Here is a 17,863-nt window from a genome sequence, read left to right on the forward strand (position 1 = left end):
CTCACTATGTCTAACTCAGTACACCATCTAGACACTCTTCTTGTCAAGAAGTTCATCCTAATGTCTAAGACTAAATGACTCTCCCTAAAACTTCAGCCCATGTCCACTCCCTGTGACCATCTCTTTAGAGATAGAAAATGCCTTACCAGCAGGCTCCCTAGACTAACCACCTCTCCATCCTTTTTTAATATATCTATTCAGAAATAATCTATTTACAGAAAACAAAAGAATATGAAAGATACTAATGGGACCTTCTCTGTGAAAGAATTTGTCTTACTAGGCTTCCCAAGCCTCAATCACCTTCAAGCCCTGCTATTTCTGGTGTTCTGTCTCATCTATGTGATGACCCTTATAGAAAATCTGGTCATAATTATAATTGTCCAGGCCAATCGACACCTCCACACCCCCATGTACTTCTTCCTGGCCAATCTATCAGTCCTAGAGGCTCTCTATACCTCAGTTACCATTCCCAAGATGTTGGACAACTTCTTGAATGACAAGAAGACCATCTCCTTTGCTGGATGCTTCACACAACTCTTTTTCTTCCTCTCCCTTGCCTCTTCTGAGTGCTTCCTCCTGGCAGCCATGGCCTACGACCGGTACTTGGCCATCTGCCTCCCTCTGCGCTACCCAGCGCTCATGAATCCAACTCTCTGTGTGGGTCTGGCCCTAACTGCCTGGCTCAGTGGATTTCTAGCCTCCTTTGTGTCAATCGTGCTCATCTCCCAGCTGAGCTTCTGTGGCTCCAATGTCCTCAACCACTTCTTTTGTGACATCTCTCCAGTACTGAAGCTCTCGTGCTCAAACACAGAGGCTATTGAGACCCTGGATTTCGTGGCAGCTCTGGCTGTACTCATGACCTCCCTCTCTGTGACAGCCTTCTCCTACACCTGCATTCTGGCCACTGTTATCAGAATCCCATCTGGGACAGGCCGCCGCAAGGCTTTCTCTACTTGTGCTTCTCACTTGGTGGTGGTCACTGTTTTCTACACCACCACCATATTTATGTACGCCCGGCCCCGGGCCATCAGCACCTTTGACTTTAACAAGCTGGTGTCTATAATTTACTCAGTAGTGACGCCACTCATCAATCCTATCATATACTGCCTGAGAAACAAGGAAGTGTGGGAGGCCTTGGCCAAGCTCACCAGGATCTCCAGACTCTCTGTGCTTGCTCACTTCAGCTCCTCCATAAGAGGGAAATTCATCTGAGTTTAGGTAGATGTGTTTTATGTCTTCTAGTTACTACTTCTGTTCCTCAGGAAAGAGGGGAAATAGTTAAGTAGACAAAAGGGCAAAGTGAAAAATTCAACTATATATTTATCTCCTGATTTGCAATAGGCCTTCCTTCTCAATCTCATCCAATATTTATCTAAAACCCTGTGTTAAATCTAATAAAATAGAATTAAAATGTGAAGTCTTGGTCTTATATTCAAAAATAATTTTACAAGTTCAAAATGGAATGTACCACTTTTAGGACTCCCAGATTACTCTGGTAACTCAGCTTGAGCTTGTGGTTCACTGAAACTTGAGAATATAAAGATGCAGAACAAAACACAATTCCTTCAGTGAGTTCATAATGCTCTTCTAAACTAACATCTTCCCAACATCATGTTAATATTGAATAGCTACAAGAAATATGCCAGGTGCTGGACACCACAGTAAGGTCTTGCAGAATTGCCTAGAAGTGAGCTTCCTAACTCCTTCCTTGACCAAAACCTAAAAGGGTTTTGCCATCTCCCCTAAGGTGAATCCTGCATATTAAACTATGAGGCTGACCAATTTCATTTCAGTGATTGAGCTCCAAGAATAGGAAATATGAAAGCTTTTCACAGTAAATTTCTGTTTTATAAAGGTATTTTGTCTTTATTTTTCAGTTTTGTAAATCTTAAAACACAACAGAAATGGTATTATTATGGTTTTTCAGAAGTCTCTGAGCTGAATTCCAATTCACTATGATGAGTCTCCTACTAATCAAGCAGGCTCTTGTCCCCCTCTTCCCTGAGCAAAGCAAAGAGAAGCCAACATTGTCACCCATACCACAATGGCCCTAACAGTGCACTGTTCTACCTCTGTTACTAACTAATCATGTAAGATTAGGCAAGACACTTAATTTTTCTATATCCATGGACTTTTGGAGCATCAATAAACCCCAATTAAAAACTTCTGATATAAAATGAGAGACCTTCTAGATCTATTACCCAACTAAGTTGTTTCTTTAGGTGAACTAGGGGATTGTAGTCACAAGTATAATATAAATTCATATTCGGTTCATGGGGTAAAATATAGGCAACTTTCAAAAATTTGGGTGATGTAAGTATGGATGGTTTTTTCCTCTGTGATAATCTCCAATTTTCCTTATTTATACATAATTCTTTGTATGCTATCTTCCCCACCTTGATACCCTCAATTAAGATTGTTACTTCACTAATATAAAGAAAGTCTCCATATGCCCTGTAATTTTTATAGTAGCACTTTTTGCAGTAACACTGAGTTGGAAATGAAGTAGATACCCGATGAGTGAGGAATTGCTAAACATATTATGGCATCTGTCTGTCATGGAATATTACTGTGCTGAAAGAAATGGAGAATGTAATGAACACAGAAAAGCATGGAAAGAGCTTCACGAGCAAAGTAGATGGAACAAAGGAAGCTACATATATGATTACAACAATGTAAAGAACAACTACAAAAAAATAAAAAAAAAATGAAGGTTGCAAAATTACAAAGAATAATAATACTCCCTCAAAATAAAAAATAAGAAAAGACATTTCCAGACTACTCTTTGCCAACCTTAGAAACTCACTAGTGATAAACATTAAAATTGTTTTCAGAATTTTTGAATGTATTGATCAGCTTTTCAAATTTTTCTCTTATTTTTTTCCTATAAAATTCTTTGCTTTATGGAAAAGCTATGTGGGAGGATGTGGGGCTGGGATGCTGAGAGAAATTCTATTGATATACAAAAGAATTCAATAAAAATTAATTTTTTAAAAAGTTAATTATACTTAAAACATATGGGGAATACTTCTTATCCAGTTTCAGACTCTGAGTCATTCCTCTCTCTGATTATGTAGAAGAGACATGGCATTAGGAGGGATCAGACTGTGTCTACTTAGAAAAAACAGATTTCAGAAAGATAACATGAGAAATAAATTACCCAGAGACAAGAACATGTGGTGAATTATTCTAAGGCTTAGTATTGTGATTGACATGTAGTAAGTAGGTGCTTAATACATGTTTGATAGTTGGTTAACTGATTGATAATTTGAATGGGTAAAAGGGCATCATTATCTTGTCACTCTCAAGGTAGTGAAAGATTACCATTTAACATATCCTAGAAATCTAAAGCAGTTCATTCCAAAATGATCTTGAGTAAGTTGAGGCATTTGTTCTTTCCAGAACCCTTCTTCAACAGAATCACTCACGTAGTATTTAGAAAGAACATGGAGAACTTTCTTAATTAAAGGCTTGGGGCTCTAGAATTCTGACTCACTAAATATTCCTATACAATTTTGCTGCCTCATACATTAAATCTTAGGTCTTTTAGGTATTAAAGAATGGGGTAGCTCTACCTCACATTCTCTAGATTAGAGTGTGTTCCCTGAATCAAAGAAGAGGCTCCATGACTGCATCTAATTCAAAAGGTCAATGATAGATCTGACAATCACAGATGGACTCTTTGTGCTTTCTCTTCTCATAAGGGAGCTAGGGGAATGATGCAACAACAGCTCTCTCCATCTTCTTCACTGTATGTGAGGCCTCAGGTTCCACTTAACAATCTCTAATACTGAAGGAACCTAAATAACTCAAGACAGACACATTGATCAGGTCAATGTTTTCCCTTTAACTGGATAAGTTTCCCTTTCATTCTCACATCACATTTTTGAGTACAGATTTGAACTTCACTTCAGTCTCTGATTGTCTGATGAATAGTCCCTGATTGTTTTGGAGATCAGGGAAGCAGGAAGGGAGATGCAAAGATTATCAGTTTGGACAGTCTCCTGAAAAGTGCTTGGAATGAGAAAACAAAAGAACTGGAAGGACTCATCTATCATACTATCTAGAGAGATAAGGAGACTGGTGGTTGTGAAAGGTGGTCTAGGCAGCTAAAAAGCAGGAGGATGAATCCAACTCCTTCTGTAAAAATGCAACTGGCCTCTAACTTTGCTCTTCTCCCCGCCCACTCAAACATTGCTTTTTAAAAATATTAATAATAATAATATCAGGTTCCTATTATATATCTCTCCTAAACCCAAACTTATTTATGAGTGGTCAAGAGTCCTAATCTAGCCAACCAGTTATAGTCCAAATGGCACATTTAAGAAAATAATCTGAATTTCACTTGCTTTTGTAGGATCCAGTTTTTTAAAAGTTAGGTACAATATTCCCATTTAAGTGGTCTGTGTAGGCAGTTAAGGACTTGGATACATGAAAATATGCTCACGATTTTATGAATGCAATTTCTCTATGATTGAATACCTAGCAATGCACTTGAAGTCAGAAGACATGAATTTTAACATTTTCCGTCAATCACTAGCAATGTTACCTTAAACAATGAATGTCACTTCTCTGAACTATAAAATATCTGAAAAATAGAGGTAAGCATATTTCCTCTATAGACATCCTACATTTGTTGTGAGGACTAATTTAGTATTATTTTCACATATAGTAAGTACTTTAAAATGTTGATTGAATGGATCTCAGAGAGGTATAAGTTAGATAATATGTCAGATAATAATAAAAATAATTAAGATCTGATAGGAGTCAAATGAAAGAATTATCTTTATTCTGCTCTCCTAGCAGTCATGTAACTGGAAGAGAAGTATGACACTGAGCTATTTCCTCACTTATAAAGTAGCCTAAAATTGCATTACAATTCCTGATTATTAGCTGGTAATGCCTTATCTCCTTCTTCACAGCCCATCACCAAGAGGGAAGTAACAATTACCCTGTTTTTTTTCACTTCACATTTCAGAAATCTCTCCTCCCTTCTGTCCTCATAAGAGTGACCTGAAGATATTGAAGTCACTGATGTAAGTTAGCTCAGAGGACCCTGTGCTTATGCTATAAAATGTAATTTTATATTTTGTTTTTAATAAATATAACTACAAAGAGAAACAATATTACACAGTGGATAGAGAACTGGTCTTAGGAAAGAAGTGCTTAGTTCGAGTTTTGCTTCTAGTGACTAATGGCTCTGTGACATAAAACATGTGACTCCACTTCTCTGGGTCTCAGTTTCTCAAACTGTAAAGGGAGGATGTTGGACTAAGTAATCTCCATAGGGTCTTCCATCTTTACATAGGTGATCCTGTGAATTACATATTACTTCTCCATTAAAGTCCTTCAATGTCTCATCATAGTATAGAAGTGATCCTGCATTCTTCAAAACTATACTATCAGTGAGCAAGGTTGAATGGGGCCCATAGAACGAGAAAGGTCTCTACTAAGGACCCTGTTATAGACTGAATATCTGTAATCCAAGAGCAAGCTCAACTAAGTATGAGTGAGTCACTGACTCTGCCAAAAGGTAGTGATTTTTTCAATAACAGCAACTTTTTCAGATCATCTAAAACTCATCAGTTGAAAAAGAGCTGGAACTGTACTGATGATCCTCTCCCCACTGATGAATAGAGTATTATTATTATTATTAATAGGAATTGCATTCAGAAACAAGCATAAAAGGACTAAATGTGAGGATACAGTTTCAGAATATTAGATTAGGAGAATATTTTCAACCAAATTAAAAATATGGGTAAAAACATGATCAGCCCCATAGTTAACATTTATATAGCATTTTAAGGTTTTCACAGAACTTTATAATTATATTGTTTTGTCCTTACAACAACTCTATGAGGTAGATGCTAAAAATATCCCCATTTTACAAATAAGGAAATAGAGATAGAAAAAGTTAAAATACTTATACACAGCTAGTATCTGAGGCCCAATATGAACTCGGGTCTCCCTGACTCTGGGTACAGTGCTTCATCTACTATACTATCTAGTTGCCTAGCTACTACAGGAATGATTGTTCTAAGTACTGAAAAACTGTGTGTTTGAATTCCCCTCTTTCCCCTCTGTGATATTAATATAAAAACGTATTATTTAGGGCCTGAGCCCCTAAAAATTGGGTCTTTTAAACAGAGGAAAACCATTTCTGCAAAGGGAGTTGAGCAATATTCCTTCATTCCAGAAGATCTTATGAGAAAATCCCTGTAGTATTCAGATGCTATTGTTCTTTCTTCTTCTTTCCCAAGAAGTCTACTAGTCACCTCCTGCCAGAGACAATTAACTCTGGATGAAAAATACAGAATGAAACAAATATTTTCAGTTATGGCCATTGTTGAGATTTTTTTTCTTGCTGGACTATGCATATTTGTTACAAAGAATTAATTGTTCTTTGCTTTTTTCTTTGTTTCTCAGTGGAGTGGGGTGGGAAAAGGGAAACATGATTGTTAATTTGGGGGAAAAGGAAATCAAGGGAAGAAAAATATAAATTACTCCACAGATTTATAGACCCAGTAGTAAGAGAACACAGAACACAGAAAAGGTCAAAAACTATTTCCCTTTTTTTTTCTTTCCATGACCAGCAACTTGCATAGTGTTTAGCACTTAATGAACCACTTAATAAGAGCTTTGTGGATTGAATTCAATATCGTTAATGACATTTTATCAGTGATAATGTTTATATTATCTCCATTACGTGACTCAATCCCATCCCTTCCAGAGTTAATTAGTCAACATGCCCCCATATTTTAGGGTTGATCAGTTTTAACCAAGAGAAACACAGTATAGGAAGCTTATGTGCAAAGCTGGATCTAGGGAAATTCTCAAACCTCCATTATCCAAACCAAAGTCATGAAAAGACTTTCTCCAAGTCTGGGGGAATTTCACTTCCCACTGACTGTCTTCCAAAAGGCATCTTTCACATCTTTGTTCCTAAGTGTGTATATAAAAGGGTTGAGTACAGGGGTTACAATGGTGTTCAAGACCGTAATGGCCTTAGTCAAGTCCAGGGAACTCTCAACAGAAGTTCTCACGTGTAAGAAAATTGTGGAACCGTACCAGATGAGTACCACAGTGAGGTGGGAGAAGCAGGTGGAAAATGCCTTGTATTGCCCCTGAGCCGAGGGAATCCTCACAATGGTGGAGATGATATAGATGTAGGAGATCAAGGTAGTAACACAGGAGCCCAAGATGACACAAAAGGAAATCCCAAAAGTCACCAGTTCTACCAGCCGTGTGTCAGTGCATGATAACACAATCCATGGGGCGATGTCGCAGAAGAAGTGATTGATGACATTGGAGGCACAAAAGGAGAGGCGAGTGATGAGGACGGTGGGCACAGTTATGATTGAAAAGCCACACACCCAGGAGCCCAGGGCGAGCCAGGATGAGACAGTGGAGGTCATGATGGAGCTGTATCTCAGAGGGTAGCAGATGGCCAGATAGCGGTCGTACGCCATCACAGATAGGAGAAAATACTCAGTGCAGCCCAGGGAGAAGACAAAGTACATTTGGATGGCACAGCTGATGAAGGAGATGGCTTTGCTCTGAGATGCAAAATTAGCTAGGGTCTTAGGGACACAGGCTGTGGTGAACCAGATCTCCAAGAAGGAGAGGTTACAGAGGAAAAAGTACATGGGAGTCTGAAGGCGCTGATTGGTACACACCAGCGTGATGATGGCCATGTTGCCCATTATAGTGAGCATGTACATGATAAAAAACAACAAGAAGAGAGTTATCTGCAACCCCTGTGTCCCTGGGAATCCCAGGAGAATAAATTCCTCCAAGTTGGATAGGTTCTTCTTTTCCATCCATGAAACAGGAACTGCTAGAGTAAACAGGATCACATCATTAAGGAAATCCTTGACACAATATTCTTTTATTCATTCAACAAACATTTATTAAGTGCCTACTACGTTTGAGTCAATACAACCTGCCCTCAAGAAACTTACATTCTACCATGTGTTGAGGTACAAGATTCATAGAATGAGGTAAATAATTTGAAGAGGAAGAGAGATATCCCTATGTGGAAGGCACGTAATAGGTGTTTAATAAATGCTTGTTTATTAATCATGGAATCAGGAAAGATAGTGTGTGTAAAATATCGTACATGAACTGTGCTCAAAGGAAGATAAAGACTCTAAGAGCTAAAAATGACAAGGGGGCTACTTCAACATGGAGAACAGACTGGCTTTACAAAGACAGACATGAAAGATGATGCACTGCTTCAGAAGACACCAAGTAGACCAGGTTGACTGGGGACTCTATCCCAATGAGATTAGATGGAGAGAGGCCACAGGGATATCAAAACTAGACTCTCCTAAAAGAACATGGTTCTATTTCCTAATATTAAACTCATAGAATTTAGAATTGAGTCATAGAGGTAATCCAGACCAACTGTCCATCTTAGAGATGAGGAAACCAAAGTCCAGATATGTGAAATGATTTATCCAAAGTTACAAAGATAGCAAAAAACATAACCCTAGAATTCAAAGCAAGATCCTTGGACTACAAATCCAGTGCTCTTTCTACTACACCAAAACTGTTTCTGAAAATACTGTTAACCAAAGAAGCAAAAACATTCAGAGAAAGAAATCAGAAAAACTAGGCTCTTCACTCTGTCCAAAAGAATAAAATCAGATAATCATGGACATGTTCTGTACCCCAATATTTCATCTGGAAAAGAGAAGAAGTAATCTTTTATAAATTTGTGAAGTTAGGTAGAACATTAAGACTTCAATCTTCACTCTGACTTTCAAACTTGAGATTAAATACCAGCATCTCTTCTATAAGTGCAGAGAAAATGTCCACTATGCCTCTGTCAGACTCTTCTGTTAAGTGCCATAGTTTAATGGAAAAGGGCTGGACTTGGAATCAAAAGAACTGGATTTGAATCCCAGCTCTGATACTTAGGATTATTGATTCAGAACTAGAAGGAGCTCTACTTGTGTAGTCAAACTTTCTGAGCATCAGTTTCCTCATCTGAAAAATGAAATCCGCAGGAGAACCTGCAAGATTATTGTGAGGATCAAGTAAAAATCATTGTTTTAATGTCAGCTACTATTATCTCAAACTAGAATATGACATAGAAAAAAGTCAGAAAGCTTTCTTTGGTTGTGAGCTTCCCATAACAATCCAAGCAAAAATTGGTTGACCATATGTGAAGAGAGAATTTCTGGCATTGAGTTAGACTAGGTGACTTCGACACTAACGTATAAATTTCTGCATTTTCATTAATATAATGATTTTAAAACCCAAATTAATAATCATGATAATAACAATAATAAAAATAAATATTTAACAGTTATATAGCACCTACTAACATGTCAGGTGCTGTGCTAAACACTTTACAAATATTATCTCATTTCAGTCTGTCTTCATTTATTCTAATATAATATAAACTCCTTGAGGGCAGGAACAATAATTCATTTTGATTTTGTTTCTACCACAGTACCTTCCAATAATAGTTGGTTCATGAAAACTTTTTAATATTCAATTGATGTTTCTGCTTAATCTTGATAGTCAGGAGCTTTCTCAGGCACCAAAATGCACTAGTAACCTCATCAGAATGTCCTGAACTTTGAGGTCTTTGATAGGGATCACAACCATGGAGCGAGGAAACTCCCTCTATCAGTAAAAATTGATCCCTGCTCTGTAGCTTAGAGTCCTAGAAATTTTTGGGGGGATAACAAGAGATCAAATGACTTGCTCAAGACCATGCAGACAGGATGCTGTGTGGCCCTATGTAGTCAGAGAAAGGATTTGAACTGAGGACTTCCTGCCCGGGAAGTCAACTCTACCTCTTAGCAACTTTATAGCAAAAAATTAAAAAACAACACATGCTGATGGGGAAATAGCTAATAAAGTTATTATCAAGCAAAGGGGATGTATCAGAAATCAAAAACAGACCCTGTCCTCCAGAAGCTTACATAGTAGAATATGGTGGATGTTGCTCAACCAGGTCTAAATCTTCATGACCCCATTTGGGGTTTTCTTGGCAAAGATACTGGAGTAATTTTCCCATTTTCTTCTCAAGATCATTTTACAGACAGAGAAATTTAACCAAACAGAGTTGAGTGTCTGAGGCCATATTTGAACTCATGCAGACTAGTGTTCCTGACTGCATGCTTAGCACTCTATCCACTGTGTCACCGAGCTTCCCTATCGTGTTAACTATATGTGGGTACATATTTGTATTCATATATGCAAATACATACACAATATATACATATATATTTAGATACTTAGACATATATGTATAAAACACACATAGATAGATGTAGATATACATACACATATATTACTCTGGGATGTCATCTGTCCTCTTTGGAATAAAAGATGAAAACCAAGCATCAGAAATGATCTATGTAAAGTACACAGTGCAATAAGGAAAGACTGTATAAAATGATGCAGAGTAAAGAAAAAAATCAGAACAATTATATGCACATTATATTGATGTTAAAATAATTGTAGTTGCATCATATTGAAAAATACAACAAAAGAAAAATAATTCAGAAGGCATATGAACAAGCAAACTCCCATTATATGTAAGAAGGAAATCCTTTGCAGGTTTATGTGGAGTTAGGAGTCTACCATGCTCTTTTCCAATAAGAATAAAGCAAATTTTTGATTATTTCTTCTCTTCCTGTAGTGCTGGTTTTCTTCAAAGCTCAGGTCAAATCCTGCCTTCTTTGGGAGATCTGCATTTCTGGTTTCCTGAATTGCTAGAATTTTCCCCCTGGGAGATTTTCTTTCATGTATTCTGAATGTATTTTATATGTATTTATATAATATTGTCTTTCCATTAGATTGTAAGCTTCTGGAGGACAGGGAGTGCTTTTGATTTCTGTTACATCCCCTTTGCTTAGTGCAGTGCCTGACACAGTAAATGCTTGATAAATTCTTGTTGATCAATTGATTGGTTAGCCAAGGCATCAAAAGATCTAAACTTTAGTCCTGGTCCCCCAACAACTAGCTGTGCAACTGGGGTGAAGCATTGTGTCTCTGAGTCACATAGATTTAGAACTGGAAGGGATTTCATAGGCCAGTTAGTCCAGTTCCTTCATTTTATAGATGAAGAAACTGAGGTCCAAGTCACACAGGTAGCAAGCATCAGAATTAGGACTCAAACCCAGGATTCAAACCAGGTCCTCTAACTCAAGAGCTAGCGCTCTCATCACTACAACTGCTCTATGTATTTCATGGGGCTAATATGATCACAACTTAGAATCATAGAGTTTGGAGGTCATCTAAGTGAAATAATAGATGTGAAAGTTTCTTAAAAAGGTATAAAGGGCTAAACCCAAACATTGATCATTATTTCCTCTTCATCACTGTAGATTTCTCATAGTATGCATTCCACTGGGACAGCCTGTAATAGCCCATGCCAAAAGAGCTAAGCATTTTGGTGGACATCATATTAGTGTTAAGGTGACCTAAAACACCAAATTGTATGGAGTCCTAATTTGCATTACATAGACACAACCTTTGGTTCCCCTTCACTCTCTCCTCTCCCATCAGTGCCTAGAACAGTACAATCCTACTCACCAAGATAGCTTCACAACCCCCAATGAAGTAAATTATCCACATGACTCCTTGATACCTTGTAGCAACTGGTACAATAGGATGTTCTTTTATGGAAATTAAGAATCTTGATGAGCTGAAGATCATAGATAAAACGTGACATGGGGCTTGAGAGCCAAGGTCTAAGTAACACTGATTTTGACTGAGAAAGACAATGAATAAGCAAATTGCCCTCCTTTACAAAGGAGCCTTATTATATGTAACCTTTCATAAGAGACAAAAAGCTATGTTCCTTATAGAAATTGTCCTGAAACAGGAACAGGTTGAGTGGGAAATGCAAAATGATACAATTTTCTTGCCAAGAGAAAAATAATAGCAGTATGGTTTCTCAAGGCTTACAAAGGCAGAAAGACAGAGAAACAGACAGAGACAAAGAGAGAGGCAGAAACAGGAGAAAAAGAAAAAGTCAGAGAGACTATACAAACATATGTATACATACATATATGCATATGTAATTTCACTTGAGCTCACAATAACCTTGCAAAGTAAATTGTACTGGGTATTATCTACATTTTATAGAAAAGTAAACTGAGGCTGAGAAGGCTGAAAGGAGCTTCCTGGGGCTACAAATCTATTAATTCTCTGAGTCAGTATTAAAAATGATCTCTTCCCAATTCTAAATCTGGCACCATGATGCTGAAATTCAACTTACCCAGATTATATTCCAATTGTCTTTCCTCTTGAAATGGCCTAAAAAGGCTGGCTGGAATCATCAGTTTCAGAATTGGAAAGAAATGTGACCAAAAGATATCCTTGAACAAGGAATCCTCTCAACACATATCCCTATAAGTGTCTCATGGTATCTCCATGGATGAAAATAATTGCTATCTCTGAAGGCAGCTATTCCACACCTGGATACCTTTTATTGTTAGGATCTACTTCCATATAAGTTACATCTGTTTTACCTTGTTCTTCTTTGCAGGGCTGATTAACATATCCATTTCCTCTTCCACTAGTCAGTCTTTCACATATTTGAAGTCAGTTCTCATGTTACCCCTAGTTCTCTTTTCCAGATTAACCCACCCCAATGCTTTTTATCTGTTCTTCATATCCCATTATGAGACTCTTTACTCTTCTGTTGCCCTTCTCTAGAACAAAGTTTTTAAACTTTTTTCATTAGTGACCCCTTTTCAACCAAGATATAGGTATATAAAGTTGGTATGCAAATCAAACATTTACTGATAATAAATCATAATTTCACAACCCTGCATTCAATTAAAAGACCCCATTTGGGATCATGAACTAGACTGTACTTATACTCCAGTTTGTCAATGTTCTTGCTAAAGTGTTTCTCTCCAGAACTGAACACAATACTCCACAAGCAATCTAACCAGGGCACAGGCAATGGGATTATCACCTCTCCCTCTGCTATGATAGCATTTCATATCATCATTTGTCACCATCATCATAATAATAGTTATTATTTTGGACCCAAATAGAGATCAGAATAAGGACACGTAGGTGACACCAGACCTGTAATCAGAATGATTCAATTCAAATTTTGTCTCAAACACTTACTAGCTGAGTGACCCTGGGATAGCCACTTAACCCTGTTTGCCTCAGTTTCCTCATCTGTAAAATAAACTGGAGGAGGAAATGGCAAACCACTCCAGTGTCTCTGTTTTTTAAAAAAAATGAGGTGACAAAGAGTTGGGCATAACTGAATAAAACAACAAAGTGGTCAAGATATGTCTTCTGCTTTTAATAAATAAATTCTAAGATTAAATCTGAAACAAATCTGAAAAAATTGAAAAATTCTGAAAACAAAAGTCTAATGGCCCCAAAAGAGTTAAAATAGCTCTTGTTAAATATGAAATCTATGTTCTTAATTTGCTCTAGTAAAAATGTCTTTAAAATTCAGAGACATATGGAAAGGCATATGAATTAATATTAAAAGCATTCTAAGTGTTTTCTATGTGCTAAGCAGTGAAGATATAGTCAGAAAGTTACAGTCTCTACTCTCAAGAAACTCACATTATGATAAGGAGTGATATCACATACTATTGTTCAATTATTTTCAGTCATATTTGACTCTTTGTGACTCCATTTGGAGTTTCCTTGGCAGAGATACTGGAGTGGTTTGCCATTTCCTTTTCTAATTCATTTTACAAATGAGGAAACTGAGGTAGACAGCAGTTAAGTGACTTGTTTAGAAGCTTACCCAGGATCTGAAATTAGATGGATGATGATGTCTTCCTTGACTTCAAGCTCAGCACTCAGTATTATGACATCATCTAAATGACACCATCTAAATACCCTACATCACATAGAAAGAGGTTCATCTGCAAAATAACACCTGAACACTGAAAGATGCTCTAGTATTCTCAGAAGCCACAGCTCTTACAGATCCAGAAAACAATGTTCTTGCCATTCTCACAAGGTTTGACCCCAATTACCAGTTATCAATGGGAGTGACATTAAAGAAGATGCATGATCCTACTAAACTTATCCAAAATTAAATAAGTAGAAGTAAGGAAAAAGAATAAACAATTATGACAACATTGCAAATGAGGAGGAAAGCAAGAAAGCAAAACTAAGTGTTGTATAATTATAATGACCAAATTTAGTTCAAGAAAACAGTTAAGGAAATGCATCTTTTCCCCTTCTTTTCAAAGACAGAGAAGAATAAGTAGTGAATACTACATAAATTGTCAGAGAAACTGATATTTTGTTTAATTTTGCTAAATGACTTTTTCCCTTTCTCTTTTTTTATTCTCTGTTGCAGGGAATGACTCAGAAGTTGGGAGAGGGAGAAAGAATGTATCTGGAAATGAAAAATGAAAGTGATATTAAAAACGAAAGATATTAATAAAAGTAATATTGCTGAAGAAAATAAACTTTTTGAAATCACTCCAATCAATTGAATGTAATGGAAAAGTGTACTTACTTGAGCCTATTGAACAACAGCTTCCATCGGCTCTGTGAGCCTTGAATGTCAACACTTTGGCTGAGCAAGAAAGGTAAGTTGAGTCAGCATGTGGCCAGAGCAACTGATTTCTTTAGTCAATTCAGTCTATTCAGTAAAGAATAAAGGAGGTAAAATCAATTAAATTGTCTACTATGGCAACTGCTAAATTTAGTCCAGAAACTCAAAAAAAATAAATCAATGCCATGTAACAAAAAATGACTCCCATTTAACATTTTAAGATATACATATAGCTCTTGCTTTACTATAATTTAGAAAGGTAGGGAATGCAACTATTATCATTCTTGTATCTTAGATGAGGGAATTGAGAAAAAGCAAAGTTAACATGACCATTTTTCAGGGACAGCTGAGACCTGAACCTAGAAATCAGACATCAAGTCCAGTGTATTTTGTACCTGGGACATTGGCTCTCTAGAACTGGTAATTATTGCAGAAAAGTGATTTTGCATGGGGTTAATGACATAGTCTTTGCTGCTCACTTCATGGACTCTTAGGCTCTTGGGGTTTGATCTGGAAAAAACCTTAGAGGTCATTGAGCCAGACACCCCAACATTTTACAGAACAGGAAAATGAAGCCTAGAAAGAAGTGATTGCTTAAGGTCATACAAGTGCTAAGTTGTAGAGCTGGAATTTGAACTTAGGTCTTCTCCTAGGTGGCTACATAAACATTTCATGAGACACACAAAGAAAAGAACTGCCTGAATATGAACCACTAGTTCATAATTGTCCATTGCGCTGCCCCTAAAACACTGTATGCTTTTGCAGGAAACCAAGTTTAGGATTAGCTTTGCAGAAGCCTCAAGGCTGTGAGCAGCTTTTATTTAAATCCATATTGAAACCTTCCCTTCTGACCTTTTTTCCATGAACCTAGGAGAGTTTCCACATAGGCTTACTAGAGTTATAGAAACCATTCTCTCACATATACATATTCCCTAGCAAAGCTACAAGTCTGTTCTCTCCCCTGCTCCCTGTCCCTGTCCCTGCCTGTGCTAATATTCTGGGACTTGGAGTTAAAAAGGGACATGGGAGATACTCTATTGTTCCTGCCTCTCCAGAGCTCCAGGCTGGGCAAATGCCAAATGGACCAATTATGCTAAAAACAGGGTGATAATGAGTCCCACTGTGTAGCCCCAGATGGTGGTGGCCCAAGGTCTCCCCACTATGGGCTCTGTGTTTCTGGAGTTCCAAAAAAAATGCTTTGTTTACCTATCTTCTACTGGAATCCCATTGTGAATCCTATGCCCGGGAGACCTCTGTATATCCCCTGGAAATGCATCAACTTTTTTTGGACAAATACTTTGCTATTATTTGCTATCTCCTCCTCCCTCAGAAACACAAGTTCCATAGTTTGTATTATATGGTGATGTCAGTAGAGAAGGTTATATTTGCAGAAAAGATGTCTTTGGTTTGAAATCCAGCTCTGTTTCTATAATATATACTTGTATAATATACTTGGACAATCACATCACTTTTCTGGGCCTCAGTTTCCTCATCTGTAAAATGGGAAGACTAGATGAACTAGATTATATCTAAAATCTTTTTCAGCTCTAAATCTATAAAAGATTATAAAATATAATTTAGAGGTGGTACAGTGGATAGGGCAAAATACTTGAAGTGAGAGAGATCTGAATTCAAATGCCTCCTAAAACAATGTTATTATATTGTGACCCTGAACCAATCATTTTTTTAATTAATAGGATTTGATTTTTTCTCCAATTACATGTGAAGATAGTTTTCAACATTCATTTGTGTAAGAATTTGAGTACCAATTTGTTTCTCCCTTCCTCCCTTGCCTCTTCTCTCCCCAAGATAGCAAGCAATCTTGTATAATTTATATATGTACAATCATATTAAGCATATTTTCACATTAGAGATGTTGTGAAAAAACAATCAGAACAAAGAACAAGAAAGAAAACAAAAGTGAAAATAGTATGCTTTGATCTGCATTTAGAAACTCTATAGTTTTCTCCAGATGTGGATAGTATTTTCCATTAAGGGTCCTAATCTCTCTGTGCTTCAATCTTCTTATTGTTATAACAAGGATGATAACATCTACCTCACAAGTTTGTCGTGAATTTCCAATGAGATAAAATGTGTAAAGTACTTTGGCAACCTTAAAGTGCTATATTTATACACATGCTAACCCTAATATTCCTACCTGCAGTTTCATAGGATCTTGGATTTTCTACTAAATAACCATCTGACTTAGAGCAAGTCATTTCCTTCCTTATGCCTCAGTTTTGCCCCTCTATAAAACAAGGAGATGAATATCTGCTCTCCTTCCTCCTCCCTAAATATAAAGGTTTTAGGTTTGGCTTATGGAAGAGGGAATAGAGAGACTTGACTGCAGATGGTAGAACTTGGACTAAGAGGTTACAGAGAGAAGCTTATCCACTCAACATAAGGGAAAACTTAATAACAATCAGAGCTGGCCCCCACCATGGAAAATGCTCCCCTATGGCATAAAAGAGGTAGGAAAAGATAGCTGAAGGCCTTTGATCAGAGATTACATGACCACTTGTCAAGTCTTTATTCAGGTAAGGACTACACCTGTTGAAATCTGAGTTCCCTTCCAATCTGGAGGTTCTATGAATCCATAATTCTCAGAAAGATACAAGGAAAATTAAGGCAACATAGTTAATAAAGTCCTTTGAACTACTTACAAGAGATGAAGATACATAAATGACACATAATTCAGACAATCCTTCTGTTCCCATCTTGCTTTGTAAGTAGGGCCTAAGCATGAGATTGTATAGAGCCCCTTCCTCACTTTAGTTCTTACCAGCCTTGTGGAAAAAGAGGACGGAATTCTATTGCTCCAGGGAAAACTAGACTATCCTATTCCTGTACTGAGCTAAGTAGTAGAAGACACAGTTACAATTAGGAATAAATACCACAAACTTTACCCAGAGCAAGTAAGGTGAAGGCCATCTAGTGTAAGAATGGGTGGCAAAAGGGGAATGGATGCTAGCTGTGAGGAAGAACCACCATCATAGGAGTGCTATATTTTCTTTCCTTCCCCCTTTCTTCCAGCTACTTGACTACCCAAAGAGCTTGGATGAGATGGCAGTTATCAACTTTATTCCTTCTTTTTTTAAAAAAAACAACTTTGTATTGATAGAACCCATGCCTGGGTAATTTTTTACAACATTATCCCTTGCACTCACTTCTGTTCCGATTTTTCCCCTCCCTACCTCCACCCCCTCCCCCAGATGGCAAGCAGTCCTATACATTTTAAATAGGTTACAGTATATCTTAGATAAAATATATGTGTCCAGAACCGAACAGTTCTCTTGTTGCTCAGGGAGAATTGGATTCAGAAGGTAGAAATAACCCGGGAAGAAA

The 17,863-nt window shown here is 37.3% G+C and overlaps 2 protein-coding genes across 2 annotated transcripts; one reads left to right on the top strand and one right to left on the bottom strand.

Annotated features, from left to right (window-relative positions):
- The first annotated feature begins 231 nt into the window (after positions 1 to 231).
- Positions 232 to 1,212, top strand: LOC100924186 (olfactory receptor 6-like). Its single transcript, XM_012540927.1, has one exon. It carries the CDS (start codon positions 232 to 234, stop codon positions 1,210 to 1,212), a length of 981 nt encoding a protein of 326 aa, XP_012396381.1.
- Positions 1,213 to 6,716: 5,504 nt separating this feature from the next.
- On the bottom strand, positions 6,717 to 7,865 carry LOC100913358 (olfactory receptor 287). The gene has a single exon (XM_003754940.2). It carries the CDS (start codon positions 7,818 to 7,820, stop codon positions 6,894 to 6,896), a length of 927 nt encoding a protein of 308 aa, XP_003754988.2. The 5' UTR covers positions 7,821 to 7,865; the 3' UTR covers positions 6,717 to 6,893.
- Positions 7,866 to 17,863: the final 9,998 nt, after the last annotated feature.

The sequence above is a fragment of the Sarcophilus harrisii genome, chromosome 2 (assembly GCF_902635505.1).
Source record: "Sarcophilus harrisii chromosome 2, mSarHar1.11, whole genome shotgun sequence".
Lineage (NCBI taxonomy): Eukaryota > Metazoa > Chordata > Mammalia > Dasyuromorphia > Dasyuridae > Sarcophilus > Sarcophilus harrisii.